This window comes from Rhodamnia argentea, chromosome 8 (assembly GCF_020921035.1).
Source record: "Rhodamnia argentea isolate NSW1041297 chromosome 8, ASM2092103v1, whole genome shotgun sequence".
Lineage (NCBI taxonomy): Eukaryota > Viridiplantae > Streptophyta > Magnoliopsida > Myrtales > Myrtaceae > Rhodamnia > Rhodamnia argentea.
This window is the reverse complement of record NC_063157.1, coordinates 2,140,950-2,166,410: the sequence shown is the minus strand read 5'-3', so window position 1 is coordinate 2,166,410 and position 25,461 is coordinate 2,140,950. Positions and strand designations below refer to the sequence as shown.

The window sequence follows — 25,461 nt, the reverse complement described above, 5'->3', positions numbered from 1 at the left end:
AAATATAAAAAAAATGTTAAAAAAATATCCACGTTAGCGCCAACCGTGCCACGTAGGATAATTGATGTCCATGCCAGTGATTTCTAATCAAAGTTAGCCGAATTGACTCAATTGGCATAAATACAAAATTTTTAGGACTAAATTGGCACTATTGTAAAAGGTTTAGGATTGAATTGACATTAATAAAAGGTTTAAGACTTAATTGGCACAAATACAAAAAGGTTTATGACCGAATTGGCACAAAAAAAAAGTTTATGACTGAATTGGTATTAATGCAATAGGTTTATGACTTTTTTGATACTTTTCCCGATGAACTGGCTTGACATAAATGTAAAAGGTTTAAGACTTAATTGGCAAAAAAAAAAGTTTAGGACCGTTTTGACACAATTACAACATGTTTAAGACTTTTTTGATAGTCCTCCCATAAATTCTTGTGACGAGGAGAAGACATGATTAGTTATCTAGAGTCAGTTGGAGAGGCAAGGTTTAGGCAATAACCCCGTGATTAGATATGAGTGTAAATTGATTGCTAAATTGCATCCTATTTCATATAAATCTTCCCCGTTTGGATAAAAATAAAGGCAGATTACAGGGACTTGATAACCGTAAAAAGTTCACAATTGGGGTTGCTATATGACGTAAGGATGTTTATGTATGACTACATTGTTCTAATATTAAGAAAAAATGATGAAGAAATATTTCAAGGAAATACTTAATCAGAAGAGCTAATTGGTAAAAGTTTCAATAATTACAAATTCGCAACGGAAGCACTCCTTTTTAGGAATTGAAACAAACAAAATAACAATCTATAGAAATTACCAATTTTTCTAAATTTATTTCAGTAGAATAACGACTTATCTACATGAGAAAATTAGACTCATATTTCGGCATAACGACGATGTATTCAATTTTCAAATAATTACGTAAGCATGGAATGAGCTATGAACTTTACTAAAAGAGAGATTGGGATTCATAGAGTGAAATTTATCAAAAAAGTCATCACTTTATTATATTTGTGCCAATTCGGTGTTGAATATTTTAATTTAGACAATTTAGTTATAAACCTTTTGATTATCTGCCAATATGGGCCATTTGGTTAATTTTGACTGGAAATCGCTGGCTTGACACAGCCGACGCTAACATGAATAATTTTTAATATACTTTGTATTTTTTCTTTTCTTTCTTTGTATTTTTTAAATGAGGACTGAAGGGCCCTTGCCAACCACTGGGCAAGGAACATGACGCCCTAGCCAGATTTGGGCCAAGCGAGGGCATCGCAACCCTCACCCGTGGCCTGGTGGAGGGAAATAAGAAAATAGGATAAATGAAAAATGAAAAAAAGGAGAATAAAAAGGGAAAAATGGGAAAGCGTAGACTTCCCAACACCGCAAAAAGACGGTCCATCGGTTCCGAAGGATAAAAAAGTGAACATCAGATTCGGGAGGCAACATGGGTATCAAAGGACCCGCGTTGACAAGTGTAACCTATTTTTATCATGAAGATTCCTAGTGCCTTTAGTCGTACCTTTGGTCCTAAGCTTTGAACTATGGGACATAAAATTTCGAGGGTATTTCTGAAAAAGTAAAGAAAAAAATGTTCTCTCAACTTGAGGGTGGCAGTTGGAAAGGTAGACTTAACATCTCTTCGAATAGCTACCATCAATCAAACTTATATAGTAGCGACCTGCGTCTAAGGTGAGTCATCGGAACTTCGGCCCCGACATGATCGGCCTGTGATTCGCACAGTGTTTGTAGTCGATTTGTCCGCGATGTACCCCGATTATAGATTAGGAACACACTTTGTGCCTTTCGGACTTTCAGTCATACCTTCGTCAACTTTTAGCCAACTCTCAATTGAATTACGGACTTTCCGAAAATGGTGGCAAATTTTGAGAAGGTCGCTATTTCTTTCCGGTTGCCTTTTCTCTTCTCAGCTTCTCCAATCATCTCTACGCGAAATCACACGCAACAATGAGATTCGTGACGGACCTTCATTACTATAGCATGAATAAAACATGCATAACTTAACCTTTAACTTAAGGATACGATCCATAGACACTTGGTTGCCATTTCATGCTAGAAGAGATGTACCTAACAGCCTTACGGCACGTACTTTGGCAGCTATTTAAAGGGTTGACGTAACGTGCCGTGAAAAGGGGATGGCCGACCAGCATGAGCGTAGCGCAATCCGTTCTCCATTGATCCGTTAAAAACACCCAAGCAAGCGACCTGAATTACACCCGCGAGGCCTATGCCTGCAAATGATGCAAGTGTGATTGCACCCGTAGCATATCCAATCCGAAAGCAAACTTAAAGCATGCGCGAGAGAATGGATGATTACCTAATCGGTCATAAATTTTTCAATTTGGCCGATGTAGTCCTAAATCTTTGTCCGGAATTCCAATGTAATTGCTGATGCGGTGATTTATCAAAGTCGCATTTTTTTTTTGTTAAATTCAAATTGGATGGAAAAAAAAAATACATATTTAGAGTTTTAAATGAGGGTACTTTATTCCGTTCATGTCTGGCCCACCAAAATTATTATAATCTCGCTAGGCCCAGCTCGATTGGGTTTACGATTTTTACGCAATATAATATCGTTTGAGGCCCATTTGGCAATGGAGCGCAATTGGACGAAGAAAGAATCTCCGACTCCGACTCCAATGTTCCACAAGAATGATTGATATTTCACTAGGGCAAACGTCGTCAATGTTAGAGCATTGGTGATTAAATTATCTAGGAATCGATTAACGTTATGTCATAATCATATGCTTTCCACCTTTTGATGAAATAGGATGACGGGGTTGGATTTTCTTCGAATCGCTTACTTTAGGTATAGACGTCACTCGAAGCTTGTGCAATTATTGTATCCCGACTACCATATGAGAAGTGCATGCAGAGTTAAGCGATGCAAGTGAAGCGACAAAATCATTCGCTTTCTACTAAGAAAAAGAAAAGTGTTGAACTTACATTTGGTGGAGAGGCAAATGCAAAGCACGACACATCGTTTCTTGCATGACGCGGGAAGGTAGGTTTGGCAACCAATCTAATTTCTAAAGTCGGATATATAGATATTTGATGCTTGTCTTGCAATTAGTGCAATGTTTGTGTTTCTTAAGGTAAGGAATCTCAACCTCCAGCGTGTGCGCATAATTGCTACCTCGGTATAAAGGACTAAACCCGTAACATCGGGAAAAATAAGGCCAGAACTGTCCGGATAGATATAATTCGTAAATTTATTTGATTAATTACACTAATTAGGAGAACGACTTGGACGGTCCTCGGACTGTGTCCCAGAGCTGTCCTAGAGCTTAATGATTTTCTTTTGTACGTTTTCGTTTTTGGAATTTAAGTGGACATTGATATTTCGAGGATCTAATTGCCTTTTCTCAAGATGTTGGTGTTTTTGGTCCAACAGCAATGGAAACGATCATGACACATGATTGCCACATTGCTATTCTTGGCACAGGAGAGAGGATTCGATATCATCTTTCTGTCGGTCAAAACCGACGTTCAAAATCGTAGCCACTGTTGCCTTGCTAATTGCTACCCTCAAAAGGCAGTGATTATTGCTCTGCCAAAAGATTGAAATAAATAAATAATTTGCGAAAAGGAAGGAACACGAGGCAATCTTTTGGGTATAGTGTCCAAGGAGAACAACGTGTCCGTCTCGATTAAATTGTAAATCCCACAACTCGAATTGCATATGCATAATTCCTCGATCCTTTTGAGAGCATGCCACATACATAGATCTGTGGGAAAAACCATCAAAAATCACAAACTATGCTTTCTATGACTTTATGTTACGCCTGAATTCCTAAACTTGTATCTGCGTGACACATTCGTTAAAGTTATGCGAATGAGGACCGTAAAGAATCTGCCTACATAGGCGCTGGAAAGCAAATGGTATTGACGTAGCGCCCACATAACTTAAATGATATAAAAATAACATTTTTGGCTGAAAAATATCATCTGACGGAATATTAATGGAGAGCAAATGTATCATGTAAATACAAGATTGCGGTGCTTTATGTCACAAGGAAAAAGTTCGGGTAAATGTGTCACAATGGACACGGTTTGGAGTTTTTGACGTCACAAAAAGAAGTTCAAAATAAATGTGTCACGTTGAGAATACCTTGGAATTTTTTTTTTTTGTCCTTTTATCATCGGTCGAAAGATGATTATACTAAACTCTTATTTCATGGACAGCCTAACGTGAACGCTTCTAAATGATTACGTACTTGGCCCTGTCCAGAGGAAAGAAAATGACATATAACATTTTTCTTTTTCTCTTATTGGCGCTAGCTAATGAAGGAAATATTTTTATGAACAACTTGTGGAATTTTTTCAGAAACGCTGTGAAGGAAACCGAGTTAGGAATCACTAAGCACGAATCTTGGAATGGGGTTGAAAGCGTAAGGACAAAAGAGGTTGTCCCCAAGCCCTTGATCCAAGAAGAGTCGTGTCCAAATTGAAGCTCGAAACGGCAGTCATTTGGGCCGTCGTTTAACGTTTTAATACTAATTTTAATCCCCATCATCACATGATTAAATAGCTTAGCTTGTGGTTTTCGTCCCAAGAATGATAACGATACAAAGGGCAAGTACTCCTTCGTTCTTTTTCCTAATGACAGCCAAACTCGTAAACAATGGTCCCAAGAAACATGTTCGCGAGATGTTGTGTACTTGGTCGGGTCCGGCGATTCATGGGTACGCGTCGAGTTCGTGTGGTCAGGAAAAAAATATGCTTCCCCAATAAATATTATACCGTGCCAACGTGTTGAAAATTGACGGCTCAGTAATCTTTAATTTCGCTTGACAGACCAAAATAGACTAGAATAAAAAACAAATAAACGTGAAGCAAATGGACTGCTGAAATACATCGAGAAGTCGTGCAGAAAATGGAAAAATCATAAAACGAGGCTACATCTAATCATTCTTAGGAGACAAAAAAAGGCCAATAAGAACATCCTAATACCTGATGAGACTAACATCAAATCATTATTTAGGAGACGAAAAAAGCCAATAAGAACATCCTAACGAGACAAAACAGGCCAGGATCCTCATTCCAATTCTAAGTTCAAAGCTGACGTGGAGCACGCTTTCATAGTACCGCTGGAGGCGTTGCCAAAAATCAATTTCAATTCGTGAAGTATGAGGCGGAATGAAACTTTACCATTATCACAGGCCCACTGTAATTATCTAAACCGAGAAAAATGATACATTTCTACTTAGGGAAACCGATATAAATGATTCATAAACTTTGGCTCAATATATGATGTGCTAATTCGTTCCTAAATTTTTAATATATTCAATATGATCTCCGAACTTTTTTGTACATATTCAATTTGGCCGGAAATTGCCGAGTTGGGGTGGCTAGCGATGACGTGGATAATTTTTAATAATATTTTAACATTTTTCTATTTTTTTTTAAAATGATTTTTTCACTTTTTTTTTTTTTTTTAGTTAGGGCCGGTAGTAGGCGGCCGGCCACTGGTCGAGGCCTTTAAGTTTACAAACTGTGAAGGAATGTTACAACGATAGAGGTAAATTCGGGTCTAACTCCAACTTTTTCATGGGAAGCCACGGAAGCTCGAGCGTTCAACCATTACGAGAACATTAGTGTTTACCAACCTTTACAAGAAGAAAAGAAAAGCATTTTCAGGGAAGTCTGCAGCTGGTAGCAATTTGAAAATGCCGCACGTCGTGTCTTGGCTAAATCCAAAATGCCAAAAAGCTGCAAGATCTGTGAACAGGCGTTTAGAAATTTAATAATAAAACTGCCAGAAGATAGTAATTACTGTGATGGAGGTGATTTGAGATTCACACCTATGTAGCAATGACACTCAATTTTCCCCGTATCCGACCCTTGTCGATGTCCGACACATGCTGGACACGCCCGGACACACTCGGACACGTGGTCAACCGAACGGACACAAGAGAGACTTGTGTGTCCGTTCGAACAACAACGACACCGTGGCCTCACCTTACGCTGCCTCGCCTCGCCCAAGGAGCTTGCGGAGGAGGATGGCAGACATGGTGTGGAGCTCGACATGGGGGCAGCTGTGAACGAGGTGGGCGAGCTTGAGGGAGAGAGGGAGTTGGGATCGTGTCTACTTGGTGAGGTTGAAGAGGGACTCGGTCGGAGATCGGAAGTCGAACGATTGTGAGCTGCATTGCTGTGCCTGCTGGAATAAAAAAAAATGGAAAATTAGGGGGTTGGGGCCGAGGACCATTGTGCTGTGCTTGGGGATTGGGTGGGATTAGGTTTTGAAGTGGGAGGGTTATGCTTTAGTGGCTTTTTCTCATTTTTATTTTATTCTTTTTTGAGGAAAAAAGGAAAAACATATATAAAAATGATAATTTTATTCTTTTATTCTGGCTTTTTTTGTTATTTATTTGTTTGTAGAATTATAAAAATGATGATTTTTCATGTATAAATAAAAATACATATTTACTGTACCATGCGTTCCAACGTGTCGGAATTCTCTATTTTTTAAGAGATCGATCACGTGTCGGCGTGTTGTATCATGTGCCGTGCCGTGTCGTGTCGGTGTTATATAGGTTTAGACAAAGACCATTCTACATGTGTACATTTTTTTTTTCCATATAGGTAAGGAGGAGTACCAAGATCGATGTACGTGGTCGTGACAGGATAAAGACAAGCAATCTCCTAACGTTCAAAACAAAAATGCTTTCATTCTATAAGATCCCAAAGACTAGCCAAGAGCATCAATCCAGAATATATTTGTATATACCAGACTTGTATTCTGAGGAAGAAAGCTCAGAGTTCTCTTCTCTGCTTAGTGTCAAATCTGGGGGCAAGATCGTTATTATCATTATTAGACCCTTCATTCTCATTCACTGAACATCTCTTCATTTTTCATATCTGAACTAATAGTACATCAGTTGGTGTGCTTGAGAAGGAGCAGAAGCTCAGAGCCCAGAGCCCAGAGAACCACCCAAGTTTATTCCATCCATGGCTCTTCTCTGGACCTTTCCTGGTACATGAACACTACCATGAACAATGTCTCTGTGACATTGTTCCTTTTGTATGAATGAAACTGATATTCTCTGTTCATAGTACTGTATCATTGAGACTTCGCCGTGCTTTTTTGCCTTTCAATGCATGCTTTGTAGCTTTACTTAGTCGGTAATGACAGGGGCTTGCTTCGGTTTTTTTAGTTCTTGATCCTCTATTCTTATGTGCTGAAAATCAGAGGCATTCTCTTGGATATGTGACGGGGAGCTTGATTTGGGTACTTGCACCCAGAGGAGCATAATCGACGGAGCCAACCTGCTTTTCCTCTGCGCTTTCTACGTCTTGTGGATCGCTGTCAGCCTTAGAAACCGCCATTCTGCCGGAAACGGCACTAGGAGGGACTTGTTACTCGTTGTCGTGGCGGTCTGTTGCGCATTTAGTAGCCTCGCACACTTCGCTACCGCTCTCCAGAGTCTTATGCTTCAAACCGACGTAACTAGACCTCAGAGCTGGTTTCTTCACTTTGTTAGAGGATTGATATGGATGTCTTTGACGGTTTCGTTGCTTGCTGTGAAATCCAAGTGGATGAGAACCTTGGTCACTCTTTGGTCGGTTGCCTTCTGTTTGCTCGTCACAGCTCTGAACATCAGGCTCTTGTTGAAAGGGCTCGGAATCGGAGTTCTGGACATTGTGACTTGGCCTATAAACTTTCTCCTTCTGTTCTGTGCCTCCAGGAAATATGTTGTGGTTCCGGAACCAAACCCGGATGAGAAATTATACGAACCTCTATTAGGCGAGAAGCCTGATGAATCCTGGTCAAAGCTCGGCTGTGGCACCTGTCTCAGCAAGTTGACATTTGCTTGGATTAATCCATTGCTACGCTTGGGGTACTCGAAACTGCTAGAGTTCCAGGACATCCCATCTCTGGTCTCTGAGGACGAAGCTGATCTGGCCTATAAAAAATTTGCGCTTGCGTGGGATTCGGTTGTAAGCGATCAAAAGGGTTCGCAGGGTTACTTGGTTATTAAGGCCATTGCGAAAGTATACTTCAAGGAGAACATTTTCATTGGCTTATGCGCGCTTTGCCGAACAGTAGCGGTCGTTGTTTCCCCTTTGTTACTGTACTGGTTTGTGAATTACTCGAATGGAGGCAGGGGAGATTTGTCTGAAGGGTTCACCATTATTGGGTGCTTGATGCTTGCCAAGCTAGTCGAGTCCTTTTCGCAGAGACATTACTTCTTTGATTCCAGGAGGTCCGGAATGAGAATGAGATCGGCTCTTATGGTAGCGGTCTACAAGAAGCAGTTGAAACTTTCCAGCACCGCAAGAAAACGACACTCAACTGGCGAAATCGTGAATTACATCTCGGTGGATGCGTATCGGATGGGAGAATTCCCTTGGTGGTTCCACTCCACTTGGAGCCTCACACTGCAACTCTTCCTGTCCATCGGTGTACTCTTTGCGGTGATTGGCATTGGCGCTCTTCCAGGCTTAGTCCCGCTCCTCGTTTGCGGAATCCTGAATGTACCTTTCGCCAAGATCATACAAAACTGCCAGTCCCAGTTCATGATCGCCCAAGATGAGCGTCTCCGGTCCACTTCAGAGATCCTGAACAGCATGAAGATCATAAAGTTGCAGTCATGGGAAGAAAGATTCAGAAACTTGATCGAGTCGCGCCGTGCCACCGAGATGAAATGGCTGGCAGAAGCCCAATTCAAGAGGCCTTACGGTACAGTGCTTTATTGGATGTCTCCGACCATTGTTTCTTCGGTGATATTCCTAGGTTGCGCTCTCCTGCAGAGCGCCCCATTGAACGCTAGTACTATCTTCACGGTTCTTGCAACGTTGCGGGCAATGGGCGAGCCTGTTAGGATGATCCCTGAGGCCCTTTCTATATTGATCCAAATGATGGTGTCTTTCGATCGCATCAACGGATTTTTGGCGGACGACGAGCTAAAGAACGATAGAATAAGAGAAGTCCCAGTGGAGGATTCGCCTAGCTCTATGAGCATACAGATTTTATCAGGAAATTTTGCTTGGGACGTGGAATCTGCAATCTTGACTCTGAAAGACATAAACTTGGAAGCCAAATGCGGGCAGAAGATCGCGGTCTGCGGTCCAGTCGGGGCGGGCAAATCATCGCTTCTTTGTGCTATACTGGGAGAAATAACCAAAACCACGGGAACTGTGAGTTTTCAGGACATCTATGCCTGTTAGATGTGCACCTCTGTCATGCACCTAACTTTAATTCTTTCATGTATCTTAATCTAGGTTAAAATATGTGGATCAACCGCCTATGTTTCTCAAACTTCCTGGATCCAAAGCGGGACGATTAGGGACAACATACTCTACGGAAAACCGATGGATGAGGCTCGATACAAGAAGGCCATAAAAGCGTGCGCACTGGATAAAGATATCAGTAGCTTCAGTCATGGAGATCTCACAGAGATAGGCCAGAGAGGGCTCAACATGAGTGGTGGACAGAAGCAGAGGATTCAACTAGCTCGGGCCGTCTATAACGATGCAGACATTTATCTTCTCGATGATCCTTTCAGCGCGGTCGACGCGCACACCGCTGCAATACTTTTCAATGTAAGAAGTTGAGGTCATATTTTCCCAGGGTAAAATGAAGCAGAGAAACACCAGTGATTAACAAGCCTGTCGTGCTTAAATCGAGTCTTTTACTGCAGGACTGTGTCATGGGCATGCTCGAAAATAAGATGGTCATCCTAGTGACTCACCAAGTGGAATTTCTCTCGGATATGGATCGAATTTTGGTAAGAACTGGTTTTCATACTTAAAAAAGTTCAGGCCAGTGGTACTTTCTTTTTCGGATAAGCTAAACATGAATTGCTTTCTGTGCTGTGAAGCTCATGGAGGAGGGTCGTGTTACACAGTCGGGGAGCTACCAGGAGCTCTTGACAGCGGGAACAGCATTTGAACAGCTTGTGAATGCTCACAAAGAAGTTTTAACCACATTTGGACCTTCAAACTGTGAAATCCCTGGTGAAACTGCGGATTCCATTGTGGTGAAGCATGAGGAATCTAAAGAGAATAAACAAGTCGAGATATCCGAGAAGGCCCGACCGGGAGTGCAACTTACAGAAGAAGAAGAGAAGGAGATTGGTGATGCTGGGTGGAAGCCGTTCTGGGATTACATACTGGTGTCGAAAGGATTAACCCTTCTGTTTTTCAGCTTCCAGACGCAGTTAGCATTTGTGGTGCTTCAGGTTGCATCCACCTATTGGCTAGCACTAGCTATTCAATTTCCCGACATTAGTAGTGGCACGTTAGTCGGTGTCTTCACGGGGATTTCCTCGCTTAGTGCTGTGTTCGTGTACTTGAGATCCTTCTTTGCAGCTCATCTGGGTATGAAGGCCTCCAAGGCCTTCTTTTCTGGCTTCACTGATTCGATATTCAAAGCTCCGATGGTGTTCTTCGATTCTACTCCAGTGGGGAGGATTCTGACCCGAGTAAGATCATTTCCACATTCAAGTTTCTATATCTTCAGCACTATCTTTTTCTATCAAGCACTAACCATATGAAGAATTAGGCTGACATTTATAACCTTGCAGGCATCATCTGATTTGAGTATACTAGACTTTGACATCCCCTTCTCGATCATCTTTGTGATAGCTGCTGGAATTGAGCTTCTGGCTATAATCGGGATTATGGCCTCAGTCACGTGGCAAGTTCTCATCGTTGCGACTTTCGCAATGGTTGCTGCAAAATATGTTCAGGTGATTTTTTAAGTCTAGACCTTTTGAATTTGTTTATATCTGTTGATCATGAAGGGCTAACCGCGTTCGGTCCCTCAACTAAAAAGGCATATTACATGGCATCGGCACGCGAATTAATAAGAATTAACGGAACGACAAAAGCTCCTCTCATGAACTATGCGGCCGAGACATCCCTAGGCGTGGTCACCATTAGAGCTTTTAACGCAGTAGACAGATTCTCCTGCAATTTCCTGAAACTCGTGGACGCCGATGCGAAACTTTTTTTCCACTCCAATGCACTTATGGAGTGGCTAGTTCTGAGAATAGAAGCACTTCAGAACCTGACCCTACTCACTGCTTCTCTTCTTCTGATTCTACTTCCTCAAGGATATGTGCCTCCAGGTAACCGAAAATTTACATGAAATCAGCGAGAACTTATCGCATTGTCGAAAGTACTAGTTTAATTTGGTTATCCTGGTCTTGCAGGGCTTGTTGGTCTATCTCTTTCTTATGCTTTTACCTTGACGGGTACGCATGTTTTTGTGATCCGGTGGTATTGCTACTTGTCAAACTACATTATCTCGGTCGAGCGGATCAAACAGTTCATGCACATACCATCTGAGCCTGCAGCGGTCGTGGAGAATCATAGGCCCCCATCTTCATGGCCATCAAAGGGTCGAATCGAGCTGCAAGAACTGAAGGTACAAAATTTGCAACTCAATATCAGAAATTTTTTCCAGGTTGTTAATACGGAGGGTTTTTTCCCACTTGGTTTCAGCTAAGGTACCGTCCCAACGCACCGCTCGTGCTGAAGGGAATCACTTGCACATTCAAAGAAGGAAGCAGAGTCGGCGTGGTTGGAAGAACAGGAAGTGGGAAAACGACTCTGATCAGCGCATTGTTTCGATTGGTTGAGCCAGCAAGCGGGAAGATCTACATCGACGGGCTAGACATTACTTCCATTGGATTGAAGGACTTGAGGTTGAAGCTGAGCATCATCCCTCAGGAGCCCACTTTGTTCAGAGGCAGTGTTAGGACTAACATGGACCCTCTTGGCCTTTACTCTGACCAGGAGATATGGATGGTAATATGCACACAAGTGCTCATTTTTGGATTTCAATCTTCATAATATGCCTTCCAATTAGATAATCTTTTTCATGGATGTGGCAAACCAACCCTTGCTCATCTCTTGATCTGTAGGCTCTGGAAAAATGTCAGCTCAAGGCCACAATTAGCAGCCTACTGAATCAGCTCGATTCCTCCGGTGAGCATCGTTTGTTACATCACATATCGAAATCTAGTCACAGCTTCAAAGTCGCTAAAATCCTACTGAGATCCGACAATAATTGCTCGTTGCTATGCAACAGTACCTTACACTGCATGCATGTACCAATATCATCATACCTTCAGTCAAAATGGTTGGACTCTTTTGTATCCTAATGGGAATGTGAACGTCAAATTTCAAACAGTGAGTGATGAAGGAGAGAATTGGAGTGCCGGGCAGAGGCAGCTATTTTGCTTGGGAAGAGTTCTGTTGAGGAGGAACAGAGTCCTAGTTCTTGATGAAGCCACCGCTTCAATCGATTCAGCAACTGATGCTGTGCTTCAGAGGATCATCAGGCAAGAGTTCTCAGATTGCACTGTGATCACCGTGGCTCACAGAGTTCCCACTGTCATAGACAGTGACATGGTCATGGTCCTCTCCTATGGTACGTTTCTAACTATCCTCTATGGTACAATTATAATATAATTTTATCTTTCTAATTCGAATTTTTGATTAATCGTGAAGCGTTAAAACATATCCGTCTCGTTGTCGATGTGACAGGAAATTGAAAAGCCAGGATGAATTGGGATCCCGGCAAACTTATTCAAAGATCATGTCGTGTTAAGCCAATGATTTTCTAGTTATCCGTGGATTAGGCAAAAATTGGTTTTAAAAGAAGTTACTTACACAATTAGATATTTGTTTTTTGGTCAAAAGAAAAATCTAATTGTGTGAGTAACTTCTTTTATTTGGGACACTGATATGTGAAAAAATCACTGACACATGTAGGGTTCATACACTAACGACTTTATAGTTTCAAACTGTGGTAATTGCATTCATTCCACTAATAAATGTGAGTCTTCATTTCATAAAGGTTCGTATAAATTAAATTATTACATTGTGCACCTCGTATGGATTCGTAATAGAAAATACCGCGATTTTTTTTTTTATGTACTTTTAACATGTATCTCATTGGTGTTTTTTTGCTCCACATTTGAAGGAAATCTCGTGGAGTACGAGGAGCCCTCAAAGTTGATGGAGACCAACTCCTACTTCTCCAAGTTAGTTGCTGAATACTGGTCAAGTTGCCGCAGAAGCTCCTACCACAATTTTAACAAATATCACTGCTAAGGCCTCTTATTTATCATTACTTAATAAATAATTTTCCATTGTGGGTATAATGGTGTGGCTTAAGTTGCGTGGAATTGATCTACTATATGTAAGGTGTTTCATGTGTTTGGTCAAATAGTACGTAATATTACATTATCATTCCTTGGAGTCTATATAAGTACCAGAACCATTCCTTGGAGTCTATATAAGTACCAGAACCACTGTTTTAAGGTTAAATAAACCTTTTTTTTTTTGTGACATCAATTTTGTCGAGATCAAATCGGACGGCATGGATGCACGTATTGTCTGAGGAATGCCCTACTAAATAGAATTGTAAGGTGACATGATTTCAAACTAATATTCTATCAAATCAGTCATTTTTTTTTATAATTTGGTATCGTGCGCGAAGATTGCACGACATGGCCATTTCCCTTCTGAAGGCCTTTCCTAAGCCTTGAGACGGGACATGGGCGCTCCCCATTTGGGGGCCGACAGCGATGGCGGTGACAATATCGCGGGCCGGCTAGTCGACATGTGGTGTTGCTTGCTATTTTTGGTGGGAGAGCGAGTTGAAAAGGATACCTGCATTATTGAACATCACTTTGAAAGTTTGATGCATGTATTGTCTAAGCAATGCCGTAGTAAATAAATTCATAAGGCGGCATTATTTTTTTTTATATCAAATCAGCCACTCTTTATGCTTTATTATCGTGCATGGAAATTGCACGAAATGGCCATTTCCCTGCTGAAGGCCTTTCCAAAGCCTTCAGAAGGGAAATGGCCGCTCCCCATTTGCCTCGACCACAATGCCCGTCACTAATGCTGCCAGCAACCCCGTGCCAACCCCGTTCGGAGGAGAGGGGGAGTGGGTTGCAGCAGGGTTCTTCCACGGGAAGGTCTCTCCAGGAAAAATTCTCAAGACTTCTTAGCGATGACGGCGCCCATCACCGCTGCTTGAACGGGAGTCGACAGCAACAACGATGACATTGGAGGTAGGCGAGTTGACATGCACTGTCGCCTGCTATGTCTGACGAGAGAGCGAGTTGAAAAGGATCATATATTATTGAACATCCCTTTGAAATTTTTTTTTGGTCGAAACTTTGAAAGTTGGAAGCATGTATTGTCCAAGCAATGCCGTAGTCAATGAATTCATAAGGCGACATTATTTTTATTTGTCAAACCAGCCGCTCTTCATGCTTTATCATCATGCACGAAGATTGCACGAAATGGCCATTTTCCATCTAAAGGCCTTTCCAAAGCCTTTAGAAGGGAAATGGCCGCTCCCCATTTGCGTTGACCACAATGCTCGTCACTAGTGACACCAGCGTCTCCCGCAGCAAACCCCGTTTGGAGGAGAAGGGGAGTTGGTCGCGGGAGGGTTTTTCCATGTGAAGGTCCCTCCAGGAAATATTCTCGGAACTTCTTTGGAAGGGGAAGAAGCGATGACGCCTCCTAGCGCCACTGCCTAAGCGGGAGCTGGCGGCGGCGCCAACGACGTCGGAGGCGGATGAGTCAACACACAATGTTGCTTGCTAGTTCCGGCAAGAGAGCGAGTTGACAAGGATGCCTGCATTATTGAACATCACTTCGAGAGCTTGTCAGAAAGGGTCATCGGCTTGCTATTTTTAATTTTTTTAAATATATTTTTCTTTCTTTTCTTTTCTTGCAATTTTCTTTTGGATTGGGGGCCAGCTAACCCCTGCTGGCCCTAGGTGAGGGCCAGCGACCCTTGCTGGCCCCTCGCCCTCACCCGCAGTAGGCGAGGGCTGCGGTGCCCTCTTCGAGTGCCGGCGAGGGTTGCCGGCCCCCAATCCAAAAAAAAAATTGCAAGAAATGAAAAGGAAGAAAAAATATTAAAAATCATTAAAAAAATAAATAATATTAAAATAGTATTAAAAATTCAGCGTTAACCATGCCACGTAGGACAACCAACGTCCACATCAGCGATTTACGGTCAAAATTGATCGGATTGACTCAATTGACATCAATGCAAAAGGTTTAGGACTAAATTGGCACAAATACAAAAAGTTTAGCACTAAATTGGCACTAATAAAAGGTTGATAACTGAATTAGCACACTTGCAAAAGGTTTAGGATTGAATTGACACAAATAAAAGGTTTAAGACTGAATTGGCATAAATGTAATAGATTTAGGACTTTTTTGATACTTTTCCCCTCATCATATTTTATATACTATAACTACAATAATTTCCTGAGTAGATATACAAACAAGGGTTTTTTTTTTTACAATTTGCTAATATAATTCTTCTGGCCAAATATCCAAATAATAGGTTTAGCACTAAATTGGCAAATTTTCAAAAAGTTTATGACTGAATTGTCACATAAAAAGGTTTAGGAGTAGATTAGCAAATCGTCAAAATATTTATGGCTAAATTGACATAATTGAAAGGTTTAAGACTAAATTGGCATTCGTACAATAGATTTAGGACCTTTTGTATAATTATCCCTTAAAAAGTGTATACAGAAGAACCATTTTGCGATCTTGATTTATTTGGTCAGAAAATTGGTACAAGTGTTATGGTAGGTGTTATCCTCTATAGCTAGAGTCCTAAACTAGTCAAGGACCACACTGATAGTGGAAAAATAAATGAACAAAAAAAAAAGTTGGTATAAATTATATGTTAGATGCTCTAATGTTATCAAATAAATAAACAAACGTACCTTCGATATGTTCATTACATATGACTGAAATTAAAAACCTCCAATGCTATCGTTGTCGGAAACAATCCTCCAAGCCTTCGAGAGATCCCTAGCAGACACATCAATGTCTCCAGAGATAAAGTTCACAACCTAGCTATAAAGAAAACAACACTTAAAGTGGTTTATCCACTACAAAATCGGGATTAATTTACAGTAAATTTGGAAAGATGCAAACAACTTGATCAATGGCGATGGAATTGTGGTCACTCGGAGACCACAGAAAAACACCATAAAAAAAAAATCAAATTCCAAGTCCACTCAAAAAAGAGTGAAATGTACTGGCAAATTAATTTAAAATTAACACAAGTTGTCAATATTTGTTATCCAACTAAATATTTGTGCTTCAACTTATGTTTTATATTGAGAGGTAATGAGAGAGAAACTCTACACTAGCCCATATCGCACATTACAATGGCCCGGGCCACGTGAAAATTTATTAGAGAGAATTTTATTTTAAAATTGTATATTAGTCAACCTCTTGGAAGCTTTAATACGTGTTAATTATGTCAAATTTTAGTTTTGTGGATCTACATTGGCCGCTTTATGTCAGATAATTGTATGTACTAGGAAAAAGGATGGGCTTAGTCCTAAATCTATTGTACAACAGCCAATTTAGTCATAAACCTTTCGATAGTGCCAATTTAATCCTAACTTTTTTTTACGGTTTGATGATTTAGTCATAAATCTTTTGATAATATGTCAATGTATTCTTTTTTGCTGATATAGATTTAGAACTAAATTGATAAAACTTCAAAAGTTTAGGAATAAATTAGCAAAACTTCAGAAAGTTTAGGACTAAACCGACACAATTGAAAGGGTTGTGATTAGATTGGCAAATTGTAAAAAAGTTTAGGAATAAATTGTCTCGATTGAAAGGTTTAGAATTGACTTTTTAGACAGTTTTCTCGGCTTTAATTACACTAGAATCCCACGAACCAATGGCTTCACTTATAAGGATGTAAGATTAAATAAATATTATTCTTCCAATGAATAAGCGCATACAAATATTTGTACTCTGTTTAATTGAGCCCGTGTCAAACTCCCAATTACTCTTTTTTGCAGTTGTCTCTGGTGTGATAGAGAGTGATGAATTTGATATCAGCAAGTTGCCAAATTGTGACTTTATTTCCCAAGCATTCTTTTGGACCTGCGCATTTTGCTTTTGCATTACCAACAAAAATTCCACTTTGCACGTATATTTTCACATCTCAAGGAGCCTAGCTAGCAAGTACGATGAACCACTACATTTTCGTCATTGATTGGTCAGATTGTTTCATATATCAAGACTAGTGGTCGCATACACCAACTATGGGACGAGGAACCATACGAATGAGCGATGTTAGGAATACTAAAAGTTTACTAAAATTTGTGCACTAAATAAGTTGCTTATAAAGAAAAGTGGTAATCGGGTTCGTCGTCCAGATTTGAGTTTGAATCGCCACACTTGAGCCATTCTAGCTAGGCCATCTCCAGGAGCAACATAGCGGCGTGTCCCTAATAATTATCCGGTGTACATGTTGGATAGCGGGATTGCTGCACTTGATGGGGTTTAGTTGGGTACTCGAAGAACCCAAACACCTGGATAATATTACAAAAAAAAAAAAAATGGAACTTGCATATCAAATGAGCACGTTATTTAAGCTATCAAGTCACGACCCGGCGTCAAGATATCGTGCAGTATAATACGTGTATTGTAAAAATGCCTAGCACCCAATATGAAGCTATTACACCTATTTTAAGTAAAGTCTCTTTTCGACAAAAAAAAAAGGGCAAAGTCTCTTAATATTTACAGCATTGTTGTACAAAAATTTAATATTATACTCTATACAAGTCTTAGTATTTTTTAGCTTAATATTTACAGCTTTTCATTTGGCAACAGAAAATCACACGGTTGTCAATTAAACCCTAGACATATCCCCCTTCAACTTGAATTACCCCAGATATGATAATTGGCTAGAATGTCATATGATGCGTAGACTGTGTAACATATTTGCTAGACGATCCACGTCCATCACCATTGATATAACTAGTAATAATCTTAGATTTTTCCCAATTATTCAATTTGTAAGAATAGATGTGAATCGGGTAAAAAAAATTTATTCTTATTTGGACCCTCTTGACAGAGAATAATCTCCTTCTTCCAATCCTCCTCTCTTTCCTCTCCACCACCACGATCCAATGATAAAAACCTCCCCACTTGCCGTTTCCTCCCGCTCATGCCAAACAACTGATCCCCACACAAATGACAGGCATTGACCCTGACGACGAGATTTCTTCTCAATACGCACTCTCACCCCAAGATTCAGACAGGCTCAAATCCGTCATCCGAACCCACCCCGCCCTGGGCACGGCGGCCCCGAACGCGTGCACGTCCCTCATAGCCCGGTGCATCGACACACTGGCCCGCACCGTGTGGCCCTTGGTGCGTGACTTTGCGAAGCCTCAGAGGTACAAGCACTTCGTCAAGATTGGGCTTGGGAGCTCGCGCATGACTTCACGGTTATCTAGGGGTTGCCCGCCTTGACGAGCGCAGAGAGATTGGAGGTCCTTGACGATGAGAGGCGCGTGCTGAGCTTTAGGGTTATCGGAGGCGACCATCGGCTTCGCGACTACTGCTCGGTGACCTCGATCGGTGAATGAGATGACAATGAATGGAGAAGAGAGGGAAGTCGTGACTTGGGTTTTGGAGTCCTATGCCGTGCAACTCCCGAAGGGAACACTTGTGAAAACACCAAGTTGTTCGCCGACACCATAGTGAAGTTGAACCTGCAAAAGCTGGAAGAGATAGTCGTGACTTCTTTGGACAAAGAGAAAGCGAAGGAGGACATGATGATGGCGATGAAAAGTGCTGACGATGACTCGTGATGATGGTGAACTTCCGATCGTGGGAAGAAATTACTCGTAAATGTAAATGGAGCTTCTCAATGATTTTACTAATTATGTACGTGAATCGTTACACGTTATGCATTAATTACTACATTGTGTACTATTTTGAACGCTCTAGTTCCTACGCGTTAATATAGGCAATTATGCAAATCGAGGTTGATGCTCATGCGTGCCTTCGCGGTTCTTCTTGTTCTTTTTAGTAGTGTTCTTTTCAAGGTAAATTTCGTTTGATTGTCTGATTATCTCTTATAGTTATTTTTGTAAACGGAAGACTTGATACATACATACATACATACATACATACATACATACATACTCGAACATGATACTTATCGTAAACTGCTCTCGAAAAAAAGAAAGAAATCGAAGATTCAACAAATTGATAAAGATTCAATGAACGGTGATATTTAGGAACCTAGAAAGTTGATATTATATATGTGGGATCTAAATGGGATCTTGCTCAGCAACATTATTGTATCTCTAGTTTGCTACCTTGGCATCTTGCCCTCAATCGAGATTCAATCATAAAAAGGAATTTAGCAATGGTACAGAGAATATTTCGTATTATTTTTTTTTAGTTCGATGTTCGTTTTTTTCTTTTTCTTTTTCTTTTTCTTTTGAATATGACTTTTTAGAGATCATAATGAGGAATCGAAATGGAGAAATTTCTTGCGTCTAACTTTCAGTGTTGGTCAAGTCCACATCAAACTTTCAAAGTGATGTTCAATAATGCAGGTATCTTTTTTTTTTTTTTTGTGACGTCAATTTTGTCAAGATGAAATCAGACGGCATGGATGCACGTATTGTCTGAGGAATGCCCTACTAAATAGAATTGTAAGGCGACATGATTTCAAACTAATATTCTATCAAATCAGTCATTTTTCTTATAATTTAGTATCGTGCACGAAGATTGCACGACACGGCCATTTCCCCTTTGAAGGCCTTTCCAAAGCCTTGAGAAGGGAAATGGCCGCTCCCTATTTGGAAACCGCCAGCGATGGCGATGATGATATCGCAGCCGGCGAGTCGACATGTGATGTTGCTTGCTATTTCTGGTGGGAGAGCGAGTTGAAAAGGATACCTGCATTATTGAACATCACTTTGAAATTTTGATGCATGTATTGTCTAAGCAATGCCGTAGTAAATAAATTCATAAGGCGGCATTATTTTTTTTTATCAAATCAGCCGCTCTTTATACTTTCTTATGGTGCACGGAAATTGCACGAAATGGATTTCCCTTCTGAAGGCCTTTCCAAAGCCTTCAGAAGGTAAATGGCCGCTCCCCATTTGCCTCGACCACAATGCCCGTCATTAATGCTGCTAGCATCCCCGCGGCAACCCCGTTCGGAGGAGAGGGGGAGTGGGTTGCAGCAGAGTTCTTCCGCGGGAAGGTCTCTCTGGGAAATATTCTCGAGACTTCTTCGGAAGGGGAAGAAGCGATGACGCCGCCCATCACTGTCGCTTGAACGGGAGTCGACAGCAATGACGATGACGTTGAAGGCAGGTGAGTTGACATACACAGTCGCCTGTTATTTCTGGCGGGATAGCGAGTTGAAAAGGATGCGTGCATTATTGAACATCACTTTGAAATATTTTTTTGGTTGAAACTTTGAAAGTTTGAAGCATGTATTGTCCAAGCAATGCCGTAGTAAATGAATTCACAAGGCGACATTATTTTTATTTGTCAAACCAGCCGCTCTTTATGCTTTATTATCATGCACGAAGATTGCACGAAATGGCCATTTCCCATCTAAAGGCCTTTCCAAAGCCTTTAGAAGTGAAATGGCGGCTCCCCATTTGCGTTGACCACAATGCTCGTCCCTAGTGACACCAGCGTCTACCGCAGCAACCCCCGTTTAGAGGAGAGGGGGAGTTGGTCGCGGGAGGGTTCTTCCGTGGGAAGGTCTCTCTGGGAAATATTATCGGGACTTCTTCGAAAGGGGAAGAAACGATGACGCCGCCTAACGCCGCTGCCTAGCGCCACTACCCGAGCTGGAGCCGGCGGTGGCGACAACGACGTTAGAGGCCTACGAGTCAACACACAATGTTGCTTGCTAGTTCTGGCGGGAGAGTGAATTGAAAAGGATGCCTGCATTATTGAACATCACTTTGAGAGCTTGCCGAAAATGGTCGCCGGCTTGCTAATTTTTATTTTATTTTATTTTTTCTTCCTTTTCTTTTCTTGCAATTTTTTTTTTTGGATTGGGGGCCGAAAAGGGTCGCCGGTTGACCCCTATTGGCCCTAGGCGAGGGCTGGCTACCCTTGCTGGCCCCACCCCCTCGCCCAATGTCGACAAGGGCCACGACGCCCTCGCCCGGTGCCGGCGAGGGTTACCGACCCCCAATCCAAAAAAAAAAAAAATTTCAAGAAATGAAAAAAGAAAGAAAAAAATAGTATTAAAAAAAGTCAGTGCCACATAAGACAACCGATGTCCATCTTAGCAATTTGTGGTCAAAATTGATCGGATTGACTCAATTGGCATAAATAGAAAAGGTTTAGGATTGAATTGGCACAAATACAAAAAGTTTAGGAGGTTTATGACTGAATTGACACCAAGAAAAGATTTATGATTGATTGGCACTAATGCAATAGGTGTAGGACTTTTTTGACACTTTTCCCCTCATCATATATATATATATATATATATATATATATATATATATATATATATATATATATTTGGTAAATTTCCCCTCATCATATTTTATATACTATAATTATAATAATTTCCCGAGTAGATATACAAACAGGGGTTTTTTTTTTGACAATTTGCTAATGTAGTTCTTCCGGCCAAATATCCAAATAATAAGTTTAGCACTAAATTGTCAAATTTTCAAAAAATTTACGACTGAATTGTCACATAAAAGGGTTTATGACTAAATTAGAAAATCGTCAAAATGTTTAGGGCTAAATTGGTATAATTGAAAGGTTTAAGACTGAATTGGCCTTCGTACAATAAATTTAGGACCTTTTGTATAATTATCCTTTAAAAAGTGTATACAGAAGAACCATTTTGCAATCTTAATTTATTTGGTCAGAAAATTGGTACAAGTGTTATGGTAGGGGTTATCCTCTATAGCTAGAGTCCTAAACTAGTCAAGGACCCCAATGATAGTGGAAAAATAAATGAACGGAAAAAAAAAAGTTGGTATAAATTATATGTTAGATGCTTTAATGTCATCGAATAAACAAACAAATGTATCTTAGACATATTCATTACATATGACTGAAATTAAAAACCTCCAATGCTATCGTTGTCGGAAACAATCCTCCAAACCTTAGAGAAAGCCCCAGCAGACACATCAATGTCTCTAGAGATAAAGTTCACAACCTAGCAATAAAGAAACAACACTTAATGTGGCTTATGCACTACAAAATTGGGATTAATTTACAGTAAATTTGGAAAGATGCAAACAACTTGATCAATGGCGATGGAATTGTGGTCACTCGGAGACCACATGAAAAAACCATAAAAAAATCAAATTCCAAGTCCACTCAAAAAAGAGTGAAATGTACTGGAAAATTGGTTTAAAATTAACACAAGTTGTCAATATTTGTCATCCATCTAAATATTTGTGCTTCAATTTATGTTTTATATTGAGAGGGAATGAGAGAGAAAGTCTACACTAGCCCATATCGCACATTACAATGGCACGGCCCACGTGAAAATTTATTAGAGAGCATTTTATTTTAAAATTGCATATTAGTCAACCTCTAGGAAGCTTTAATACGTGTTAATTATATCAAATTTTAGTTTTGGGGATCTACATTGGCCGCTTCATGTCGATAATTATATGTACTAGGAAGAGGATGGGCTTAGTCCTAAATCTATTTTACGACAGCCAATTTAGTCATAAACATTTTGATAGTAACAATTTAATTCTAATTTTTTTTTTTACAATTTGATGATTTAGTCCTAAATCTTTTGATAATTTGTTAATGTAGTCTTTTTTGCCAATATAAATTTAGAACTAAATTGACAAAACTTCAAAAGTTTAGGAATAAATTAGCAAAACTTCAAAAGTTTAGTACTAAACTGACATAATTGAAAGGGTTATGATTAAATTGACAAACCGTAAAAAAGCTTAGAAATAAATTATCTCGATTAAAAGGTTTAGAATTAACTTTTTGGACAGTTTTCCGGACTTTAATTACATTAGAATCCCACGAACCAATGGCTTCACTTATAAGGATGTAACATTAAATAAATATTATTCTTCGAATGAATAAGTGCATACAAAATACTCTGTTTAATTGAGCCCGTGTCAACTCCCAATTACTCTTTTCTGCCAGAGTCTCCGGTGTGATAGACAGTGATGAATTATCTAGTCACGACCCGGCGTCAAGATGTCGTGCGGTATAATATGTGTATTGTAACACCCAATATGAAGCTATTAAACCACTTTTAAGTAAAGTCTCTTTTCGACAAAAAAGAAGAAGTAAAAGTCTCTTAATATTTACAGCATTCTTGTATAAAAATTTAATATTATATTGTATACAAGTCTTAGTATTTCTTACTTAATATTTACAGCTTTTTCTTTGGCAATAGAAAATCAAACGGTTGTTAATTAAACCCTAGATGTATCCCCCTTCAGATATTTAATGCCCCTAACTTGAAGTTCCCCAAATATGACAATTGGCTAGAATGTCATATGATGCATAGACTGTGTAACATATTTGCTAGACAATCCACGTCCATCACCATTGATATAACTAGTAATAATCTTAGATTTTTCCCAATTATTCAATTTGTAAGAATAGATGTGAATCGGGTAAAAAAAAATTATTCTTATTTGGACCCTCTTGGCAGAGAATAATCTCATTTTTCCAATCCTCCTCTCTTTCCTCTCCATCACCACGATCCAATAATAAAAACCTCCCCACTTGCCGTTTCCTCCTGCTCATACCAAGCAACTGATCCCCGCACAAATGACAGGCATTGACCCTCACGACGAGATTTCTTCTCAATACGCACTCTCACCCCAAGATTCAGCCAGGCTCAAATCCGTCATCCGAACCCACCGCGCCCTCGGCGTGGCGGCCCCGAACGCGTGCACATCCCTCATGGCCCGGCACATCGACGCACTGGCCCGCACCGTGTGGCCCTTGGTGCGCAACTTTGCGAAGCCTCAGAGGTACAAGCACTTCGTCAAGATTGGGTTTGGGAGCTCGCGCGCGACATCATGGTGATCTCGGGGATGCCTGCCTTGACGAGCGCAGAGAGATTGGAGGTCCTCGACGACGAGAGGCGCGTGCTGAGCCTTAGGGTTATCGGAGGCGACCATCGGCTTCCCGACTTACTGCTCGGTGACCTCGGTGAATGAGGTGACAATGAATGGAGAAGAGAGGGACGTCGTGACTTGGGTTTTGGAGTCCTATGCCGTGCAACTCCCCGAAGGGAACACCTGTGAAGACACCAAGTTGTTCGCCGACACCATAGTGAGGTTGAACCTGCAAAAGCTGGAAGAGATAGTCGTGGCTTCTTTGGACAAAGAGAAAGCGAAGGAGGACATGATGATGGCGATGAAAAGTGCTGACGACGACTCGTAATGATGGTGAACTTCCGATCGTGGGAAGAAATTACTTTTAAATGTAAATGGAGCTTCCCAATGATTTTACTAATTATGTACGTGAATCGTTATACGTTATGCATTAATTACGTACGTTGCGTACCATTTTGAACGCTCCAGTTCCTACGCATTTATATAGGCAATTATGCAAATCGAGGGTGATGCTGATGCGTGCCTTCGCGGTTCTTCTTCTTCTTTTTGATAGTGTTTTTTTTGGGGTAAATTTCGTTTGATTGTCTAATTATCTCTTATAGTTATTTCTGTAAACGGAAAACTCGATACATACATACATACATACATACATACATACATACATACATACTCGAACATGATACTTATCGTAAACTGCTCTCGAAAAAAAGAAAGGAATCGAAGATTCAACAAATTGATGAAGGTTCAATGAACGGTGATATTTAGGAACCTAGAAAGTTGATGTTATATATGTGGGATTTAAATGGGATCTTGCTCAACGACATTATTGTATCTCTAGTTTGCTATCTTGGCTTCTTGCCCTCCATCGAGATTCAATCATAAAAGGAATTTAGCAATAGTACAGAGAATATTTCGTATTATTTTTTTTTTTAAGTTTGGTGTTCCTTTTTTTCTTTTCTTTTTTCTTTTGAATATTACTTTCCAGAGATCATAATGAGGAATCGAAATGGAGAAATTTCTTGCGTCTAACATTCAGTGTTGGTCAAGTCCAGCTTATTTGGTATATGACCCTCCGATTTTGAAGAAGGTAATTTATCTAAGTCACCCTCCGCAAAAATAATTCTGTTGGGCTTTTTCTCAATCAAAAGTATGGTTTGCAACAAATATATCGTTTATGAATAGCATCTGTTGTGTTTTTTCTCAATAAGGAATTCTGGAAAGTACGCATGATCCAGATTAAAAATCGCAGAATTTAGAAATCATCGGCCGATCTTATGCCAAAAGCATAGAATGCGTATTAATTGCGATGAATCGCAGTGGAAAGAAGAGGAGGTTCTATATGGAGGGGTCCGGCAAGTACGCAGGGCAGGACGACGATGTTTTTAATTTTCCGTTTTTACATAAGCAAACAACGTCGTTTTGACATCTTATGAAAAGAAGATAATTGTGTATAAAGTTACGGGCAAGTATTATACGTTTTTTGAATAGCAATGAACAATTCTTTAGTTAGATCCACATTGTCCAAGCAGCCATGTTTTTTTGCATGTGCTACCTTTGCT

At 40.3% G+C, this 25,461-nt stretch overlaps 1 protein-coding gene and 2 pseudogenes across 1 annotated transcript; all 3 read left to right on the top strand.

Moving 5' to 3' along the window:
- The first annotated feature begins 6,831 nt into the window (after positions 1-6,831).
- Positions 6,832-13,238, top strand: LOC115737908 (ABC transporter C family member 8). The gene is made up of 12 exons (XM_030659102.2): positions 6,832-7,002; positions 7,219-9,167; positions 9,252-9,572; positions 9,671-9,757; positions 9,851-10,453; positions 10,556-10,720; positions 10,807-11,101; positions 11,186-11,400; positions 11,478-11,783; positions 11,900-11,963; positions 12,169-12,408; positions 12,964-13,238. Exons 1-12 carry the CDS (start codon positions 6,978-6,980, stop codon positions 13,092-13,094), a joined length of 4,401 nt encoding a protein of 1,466 aa, XP_030514962.1. The 5' UTR covers positions 6,832-6,977; the 3' UTR covers positions 13,095-13,238.
- A 4,797-nt stretch (positions 13,239-18,035) lies between these two features.
- Positions 18,036-18,721, top strand: LOC125316158 (annotated as a pseudogene).
- A 4,741-nt stretch (positions 18,722-23,462) lies between these two features.
- Positions 23,463-24,241, top strand: LOC115738002 (annotated as a pseudogene).
- Positions 24,242-25,461: the final 1,220 nt, after the last annotated feature.